This window comes from Dasypus novemcinctus, chromosome 10, assembly GCF_030445035.2.
Source record: "Dasypus novemcinctus isolate mDasNov1 chromosome 10, mDasNov1.1.hap2, whole genome shotgun sequence".
In the NCBI taxonomy this organism is placed as follows: Eukaryota; Metazoa; Chordata; class Mammalia; order Cingulata; family Dasypodidae; genus Dasypus; species Dasypus novemcinctus.
The window spans coordinates 28,496,766-28,506,135 of record NC_080682.1 but is presented as its reverse complement, the minus strand read 5'-3'; the positions used below and the strand labels follow the sequence as shown (position 1 = coordinate 28,506,135).

The following is a 9,370-nucleotide window of genomic DNA, read 5'->3' as shown; positions in this document are numbered from 1 at the left end:
TGATTTATACCAAATTTATATTTGACAAACTAAGATTTTTTCATTCATATTTAGCAAACTGTTCTTTATTATGAATTTATAGGATTATTAACATAATTTATTTTTTAGAAAATGGGCCAGATCATTTGTATAAACAAAAACTGTTATGAAGTCATTCATGCTATTTATGACATTGATTTCTCAACAGTTAACGACACTTGAATTCTATGGGAAGTAGGAATAATACAAATGTACCTGACTTCATCCTGATGGGACTGACAGACTCTGAAGAGATCCAGCGAATTCTCTTTATGTTATTTCTCCTGATATATCTTGTTACACTGCTGGGGAATGCAGGGATGATACTGGTAATTCGCTTGGATCTCCATCTTCACACACCCATGTATTTTTTTCTCAGTCATCTGTCATTCCTTGACCTCTGTTACTCAACGGTCATCACACCTAAAACCTTAGAGAACTTACTGACTTCCAGAAACTATATTTCATTCATGAACTGCTTTACACAGATGTATTTTTTTGTCTTCTTGGGTGTCACTGAATTTTTCTTTCTCTCTTCAATGGCCTATGACCGTTATGTGGCTATCTGCAATCCTCTTCAATATCCTGTTGTTATGTCCACAAGACTCTGCAGTACCCTCATCACTGGGTCCTACATGATTGGTTTTACTGAATCATTAGTCATTGTTCTTTACATGAACAGGTTGCATTTCTGCAAATCCAAGGTAATCTCTCACTATTTCTGTGACTTAACACCAATTTTAGCACTGTCCTGTACTGACACTCGTGGTACTGAAATCAGGATATTCATTTTTGCTAGTTTAAATGTAGTAGTGTCTCTTACCACAATCTCTGTGTCTTATGTGTCCATTCTGTTTACTATCCTGAAACTTAATTCCTCTTCAGGAAAGTACAAAGCCTTCTCTACTTGTGCCTCCCACCTCCTGGGAGTCACCGTCTTTTACAGCACCATGATTTTTACTTATTTAAAACCAAAGAATGCCTACTCCTTGGGAAAGGATCAGGTGGCTTCTGTGTTTTATACTATGATGATCCCTATGCTGAATCCCCTCATTTACAGTCTTAGGAACAAAGAAGTGAAAAATGCTTTCATTAGAGTCAAGCAGAAGAGAGAGAATACCAGACAATTGAAATGACCATAATGTTTAACATTTAAGTGTATACTTTTTTCTTTCCTATTTATATATTTATTCTCTAAATCCAGTAGCATCCATTAATTAATTTGAATTTCTGTGGCACCATACACTATTTGATGACAAGTGATCTGAAACATTCTCAAGAATATGATTTTAGAAATCCACATAGTAGCTAGAAGTCATTGAATATGTATTAGACCTGTGTTTTAAATGTATGTGTGTTTTTGTTTGTTTTTGTATGTTTTTTGAACTTAGTACCTCAAACATGGGAAGCAGGCACTCAACCTTGAGCTACGTCTGCTCCCTGTAAGTTTTAAAGGGCAACTAATGTGTAAAAACAACAACCAAAAAGGAATGTCATCCTTCAAACTGTTTCATATAAATCCCCATGCATATACCAATTTCAGAGAATTTTGTTATGAAGAGTGCTTACAGATTCATTTATTTCATAGGGAAAAAAATATATAGGAAGTCATAAAAGAATGCTGATTTGGTCTGAGAAATCCAGAGTTTAGTTTGTAGATCTGCCAGCTTTTTAGCTGTATAGCTCTTAGTGAGTCACTGAAAGTTTAATTCTAGTCCCCTCAACTGTACAAGCAGAATAATTCTTCATCCAGAGAGGTACATTAAAGATTAAGATCATTAATAGAAAAAATTTAATGTAGTACTAATAAATTTTGATCAGGATAATGAGAATGCTTATATTCTTATAAAATTTTGAATATACAAAGCTTTTTGTTATGAATTTGTTTGCTGCTTTTTTATATATATTTTTGGCTAATCTTATTAATAAACAAACAGCTAAAAAGGACCAAGAGAATGTCAACATATTGTGGTGGAGCAAAGTAAAATATTGCAATAAGAAAGAAGTTGTAGAGGAAATATAAGTTAACATTGAAGAGTTTTGTTAATGGTCTAGGCTATTTATATATTTATATATTAGATATACAGATGTAGATATAAATATATATATATATTATCTTTTTCTGGGGTTTTTTTTGCAGTTTTTGTTTTCCACTCATTACTATAAACTTTGGTAATTCCTTTGTCATTTCAAGTTGAGAGATGAACAAGCTCTTGGTAAAAGAGCAAAATCAAGAATCTTCTAATGCTTTAAACCCTGATGTTTTGTAAATTCATGAAGCTATATATATGCATTAGATTATACTTCTTTTGTGTCTCTATTTTAATCATTTGAAAACCCTGCCATTCTGCAATGCATCAACCAATTAATAAATTATTATTTCTTTGTATAATTTTGGTTTGATTGAAAAAACACATTGCATTTTGCCTGGTTTCTGTAAGTTCATGATTTTTAGAAAGATATAAATGTTGAGTTAAATTTTGTGTTCATTTGTTTTAAAATTTTAATAGAGAAATATGGTAATGCTAAGAAGAATTAAAAATGAATTCAGGGAAGTGGACTTGGCCCAGTGGTTAGGATGTCCTCTACCACATGGGAGGTCTGTGGTTCAAACCCCGGGCCTCTTTGACCCATGTGGAGCTGGCCCATGCGCAGTGCTGATGCGCACAAGGAGTGCCGTGCCACACAGGGGTGTCCCCTGCATAGGGGAGCCCTATGCACAAGGAGTGCACTTCATAAGGAGAGCTGTCCAGCATGAAAGAAAGTTCAGCCTGCCTGGGAATGACGCCGCACACACGGAGAGCTGACACAACAAGATGATGCAACAAAAAGAAACACAGATTCCCATGCCACTGACAACAACAGAAGCTGACAAAGAAGAACACGCAGCAAAATGGACACAGAGAACAGACAACTGTGGGGGGGAGGGGAAAGAAATAAATAAAAATAAATCTTTAAAAAAATAATTTAAATTTTGTAACATCCTGTAACTTTCATCAAGGTAGCTGGCTAATATTTCCTTTTACAAATACATCTGCATAATCTGGAATTAGTTTTAATTTTCTCTGCTCTTCAGTGTATAGTTAAGAAAGAAAATGTTCTTAATTTTCCTATATATGATTATTTATATTTAACATAATCAGTGGTTATTAGTTATATTTTCTCCAAGTGATTTGTATTCTTTTAATTTATATTAAGGTTTTCTTTGAAGAATATTTGTTCATTTTATTAAATGATACTGAAGTAATAAAGTTCAAACTACTTTAGGATTAAAATGTTAATGAATCCTAAGTAGTTATTCATGATTTATTTACTTATTCAAATAAGTAAAATATCCATGAATTTTCTCTTCATTCTGAATTTAAATAAAAACTATAACATCGTAGTAACAATATAAATTATTGTATTAAGATTTAATTTAGCTCTGAAATCTCTATAGAATTCATATTTCTTCTAATACCTTTTGTTTAGTTTGCAATTAGCTACGTCTTTAACATTTATCTTTCAAATAATATACTTTGTAATCTAATCTCCAATCTTGTATATGCAATACATCTTTTCTTATATATATGGACTCTATATTTTCTGGTCTTTTTTATGTTGTGCTAATCTCATTTTCATTTATTTATATTACTATGATTTAAAAAATATATCCAGTTGGTTTGTTGGACAATAGTGGTGAACAGATACTGTAATTTTTCAGAGAGAAGTAAGTTCAGGAACTGTTTAAGTTTTAATTAAATTTAGAATACCCTGTCCTCTTATAATATATTCTATAAAGAATTTATGGTGCTATAAAATAAATGCAATATAAACATTGGCCAATGTGACCACACAAGACACTTTACATTGTCACTCTATTTGACCTATTTATATCAGTGTATATCATGTTTTATGTAAAATGTGGTAGAAAGTATTTTTAACAAGAAATTCTTTTGTTCATAGTGGTATATTAAATTTCTATGTATTATAAAGGTTGGAAGTCTTTAAAATGATAAATAAAATAAGACTGGAACAGAACATAACAAATAGGAAAATAGTTTTGTTTGAAAATGATTGATGTTATATAATGATGGTAAAAATAGATGACATTTACTGAACATCTACTGAGTGCCTAACAATAGTCAAAGGGCTGTAGATATATAATTAGCATAGTTTATCTTTACAAGATAACTCTCAGTATCTAAAATTTAATCTCAGGTAGTGTAACACTATTCTCCTACTTGTTCAGGCAAATATTTAAAATTCATTCTAGAATTTTCTCTATGTCACACTATATTGAATATTTGTGCTGAATATATTTGGAGTGTGACTATTTCTCAGCATCTCTACTGCTAGAACTCTGGCCAAAAGAACCATAATCTCAGTCTTTCATTTGTTGTCACAGAATTCTAGACTATCCCACTATTTTCTGCCTTGAATCTAATCTCAATATAGAGGCCTGAATGATACTGCTAAAATGTAAGTTGTACTCTGGCCCTTACATACAAAACCTACAAAGCTTTCCATCACATTAAGAGGAAAAATCAAAAAATTTATAAGAGCCTACTGGTCAAAAATGATCTGCACAAGTTCAAATAAGAATCCAAAGTCTGACTTCAGTGCTTACATTCTTAATCACCACTTTGTCATAGGGCATTTTTTTCCCTACAAAATTATACTACCATTAGCAGAGTTGAAAACATATAATAAATAACTGTATTATATTAAAAAGTATTTTAAAAATACTGGTTTTTTTAGAAGGGTATGTTACTTGCAGACCTCACTAGACGTGCTAATAGAAGGCGGTGCAATTTGGAGATAGTTGCTAAATATTCTCAAAAATATATTGAGTCCAGTTTATGGAAAGTTAAGAGCTCTGGAAAAGAATGACTGATTTAGCTGGTGATGTGATTGGGTTGGGAAGAGAATTTGTATTGTTTAGGGAAAGTCTGGTTGGTGTAAGAAAGGGCTTGAGAAACAAAAGCAAAAACACCATCCTTGGGTATAACAGTGCAGACTTTAACTGACTAGGTTTTGTGGGTCGCTCCTTCCTTAAGGTAATTCTGGGTCCCAGGGTTCTTTTATTGTGGCTGTACATTTCCCAAGTTATCCTCTTCTGCAAGGTTGAAGAGGTTTCACAGAGCATTCTGTCCAGATTCTAATCTGAAGGAATGGTGAGATTTTTACATTTGGAAAACAATTTCAGATATTTTGTCATTTAGATGGTTTCCAAGAAAAAATTCATTTTATTTAAGAGACAAAGGACTAAACAGTTTATACCTTTCTTGTGATGTCAACATTTAAAAATTGTACATTTCCTCTAAATTATCAAATTTACCATCTAAAAGTTGTTTATAACACTTTCTTACATCCTTTTTATATTTGTTTGTGATTATACTGATATCCTTATTATAATCCCATAAATTTTATATGTTTTGTTTTCTCTTTTTAGTGGTTGCCATAGGGATTTTTATTTTATCTTTTTAAAAAAAATACATAAATCACACAAAATGTTACTTTAAAAAATATAAGAGGTTCCCATATACCCCACGTCCCACATCCCCCACTCCTTCCACATTAACAACTTTTCATTGCACTTGATGAATACATTTTGGAGCACTGCTACACAACATGGATTATAGTTTATGCTGTAATTTTTATTTTCTCCAAGTCCATTCAGTGGGTTATGACAGGTTATATAATGTCCTGCATCTGTCCCTGCAATATTATTAAGGAAAACTCCAAGTCCTAAAAATGCCCCACATCACATTTTTTCCCTCTCTCATGGCCATTTTTTCCCAACTTCCATGGCCATTGCCTCCACATCAATGACAATTATTTCCATTGCTAGAATCACAATAATTCTGTAGTAGAATACCAGTAAGTCCACTTTAATCCATATTTTATTACTTCATCCTGAGGACCCTGGATGGAGATGCCCACTCCACCTCTCAATTGAGAGAAGGATTAGATCCCACATGGCTGATGAATGGGATTCTCCTGCTTGCAGTAGTTGACTCTTTTGGTTCCTTGGTGTGGTGTTTGACCATCCTCCCATCCTTGTTTGCTGACCTGGGTAAGTCCAACGAACTGGAGAGGAGGTGTTACAACTCCGCTGAGGCTCAGGGCCTAGCTGGTAAACGGACAGTCCAGAGATTCAAGTCTGCTGGGTATACACCAACCCCAGTACCAACCATAGGTTCTGTAAAAGTGACAGAAGAGGCATGTGTAGAGAAGTCACATATGAGACCAACTCCATCACACTCAGGAACACAAAATTACAATGTAAGGCCCGCTGGCAAGGCATTGAATTCCAAAGCCATCTGCCATGACTGTGGGACCTGGGTGTCTCCATAGTCCTCAGGAACAGCACTACCTGGAGTTATATCTACTTTGGCTTTCTCTTTCTCTGAGATTCTGCTGAGACCTGCATACGTGCAACCCCTCTGAACTCATTTCGAAGTCTCTTAGCTATCTAAACTCTGCCTTAGAGATTTTCATGTGCCTGTTTAATTGATCATTGTCTGTCAATAATAATATACCATATAACTTAAAAATTAGATTTGTATAATAGAAGAGATTCAATTTTCTTTCCCATTTTGTTATTTTTCTCATAAATTTTACTTTTACATATGATTTTAGCTGGACAGTTCATCAATCTAGTTTTGCTTCAGGCAATTATTTTTAGCAATTAAAGTTTTACAAATCAATTAATTGGTATATTTACTTTCACTTGTACATTTTAGCTTCATTTGTGACTATATATAGACCCAACTGTCCTTCTATTATCTTATTCCTGACTGGATATTTTTAAAACACAAGTCTGCTGACAAAAAATATATATACATATAATATTCTGTGTTTGTGTGTCATTTTTCCCAAAAATTATTTGATTTTTTTCTTATACTTAAAAATTATTTTCAGTGGTATTGAACCCTGGGTTATTTTTATCTGGGTTATTTTTATCCAGGATCTTTTAGCATATATCATTTTCGATGTCAAGTATTTTATAATATTTATGTTTTTCTTCTCTTTGTGAAATGTACTTTCCTCTGACTACTTCCATAATTGTAAATCAGTCTTTATTTTTCATCAGTGAGTCTGATGAATCTCAGTGTGTTTCATGGTCAGTTGATTTATTTTTCTATTTATGTTCTCTGAGGATTTCCTGATATTCATGTCTCTGTATTTTAATGACTTTACTTACTTTTGGGAAATTATTGGCCAATATGTCCTTGAATATAGTTTCAAGTTCATTACCTCTATTCTTGTTGCTGAATTCTAACTACATGTATATTAAACTGTCTGATACTGTCCCATAGCTCCTGGTAATTTTTCCCCATTCTTTACTTTTCTTTAACTTTATGATTGGATGATTTATATTTTATTACATTACATTCTTTTTTCAGCTGTACTGATTGATTCTACTGATGAATTTGTTGAAGTATCATTTTGTTTCTCATATTGTATTTCTCTGTGTGCTTTTTAAAATTTTATTTCAGCCTTTCATTGAACACTACTGTATCTTTCACTGATAAAATTTCCTATGTATATGTTGTTTTTATTCTCAATTAGACATTTTAAATTAGTATTTGTCAAAACACTTTCTCTTTAATCAAAGACCACTAAAACTCTTCTGGTTCAAAAAGTCAACTTTATTACTGAATGTAGCATGGCATGATTTGAATGCAAGAAACACTGGTATAGGGAAGCAGACTTGGCCCAATGGATAGGGCATCCGCCTACCACATGGGAGGTCTGCGGTTCAAACCCGAGGCCTCCTTGACCCGTGTGGAGCTGGCCCATGAGCAGTGCTGATGCACGCAAGGAGTGCCGTGCCACACAGGGGTGTCCCCGCGTAGGGGAGCCCCACGTGCAAGGAGTGCCCCATAAGGAGAGCCACCTAGCACGACAGAAAGTGCAGCCTGCCCAGGAATGGTGCAGCACGCATGGAGAGCTGACATAGAGAGATGACTCAACAAAAAGAGACACAGATTCCCAATGCCTCTGATAAGGATAGAAGTAGTCACAGAAGAACACACAGTGAATAGACGCAGAGAGCAGCCAAATTGGGGTGGGGGGGATAACTAAATAAATAAATCTTAAAAAATGCATGGTATTTCCTGAAGAGAAAAATGCAATCTTGAGTTTTCTTTAGTACAACTTTTATTTCCTGATCTCATACATATTTCACCCTCCATCAGTAATATATGCTTTATATGTAGTCACCATTTGATTTGTTACCTTGATAAAAAGTGAGGTCATTCTCTTTGAGTTATTATAATACCCTGGCACACTGTGAATAATTCAGATAGCATTAACCTAATTTTGTGTTCCATGTGCCATGGAAACCAGATCGTAGTTTTAGAGAGGCTGGCATATTTTTTCCAGAGTGTATGAATATCTGACATTATCTTTTCATTCATTTGTTATACCAGTGTTTCTTTAGCTACTTCAAAATTTCAGAGTTGAACGTTCCCTGTCTTCAACTTGAAATACACAACACAACTGACCATTTTCTTCATTGTTATGTCACTGAACTTGAAACAAAAAATAAGCTTTATCATCTTCAAAAAGATGATCCCTTCTTGCTTGCAATATGCTTCCTATCATAGGAAAAAAATACCTTGGGTGAGGATGCTCTATTGTTGGAAAAGTGAGCCCATCAACTATTTCTTTAAAAATTCAGAAATTGTGTCAAGTTTGGAAGATAAATCCATTATTCTTCAGTATAACAAAAATTTCCTCTGCTTTGGTGGAATTTGAGGTGGTCTATCACTTATCCTGGGTCAGAGAGATTTCACCATTACAGTACATGTTAAAAGCCACACTTTTGGTGGGACACCATGAATCAGGAAAGTCGCTGGTTAATTTGATCTCAAACTTATGGAAGTTGTTAGGGAGAGTAAGTGCATTATAAAAATGAAGTTGGATGTACCAGAACAGGCAGAGATTACTAAAATTGGAAAGTAAATTTAAAGCAGGCAAACTATATTTGAAGGGACTTGCTGTAGTATTATAATGAGCTATGTCAGGAAGTTCCTTCAGTGTTTGTTAATTTGCCAACAGAGTTTAGGAGGGTAGGGAAAGGGAGAATAGGTATAGTAAGGGGGAATTTTCAAGATATTGCAGTTGTCCTGAGCGACATTGCAATAATGGAAATAGTACGTATATATTTTGTCATAACCTACAAAATTGTGTGGGACAGAGTGTAAACGTTTATTTAAACTATGTTACAAGGTTAGTAGCAATGTTTCAATATGTTTTTATCAACTATAACAAATGTACCACACTAATGAAGGATGTTGATAATGTGGGAAAATGTGGGAAGGGGAGGGGGTGAGGCATATGGTAATACCCTATATCTTTA

At 33.9% G+C, this 9,370-nt stretch overlaps 1 protein-coding gene across 1 annotated transcript; it reads left to right on the top strand.

Annotated features, from left to right (window-relative positions):
* Positions 1–206: 206 nt before the first annotated feature.
* LOC131280284 (olfactory receptor 8H1-like) lies at positions 207–1,154 on the top strand. Its single transcript, XM_058306387.1, has one exon. It carries the CDS (start codon positions 207–209, stop codon positions 1,152–1,154), a length of 948 nt encoding a protein of 315 aa, XP_058162370.1.
* Positions 1,155–9,370: the final 8,216 nt, after the last annotated feature.

Excerpts from the sequence above, each read along its gene's own strand:
- LOC131280284 (XM_058306387.1), top strand. The coding sequence starts at position 207 with ATGGGAAGTAGGAATAATACAAATGTACCTGACTTCATCCTGATGGGA.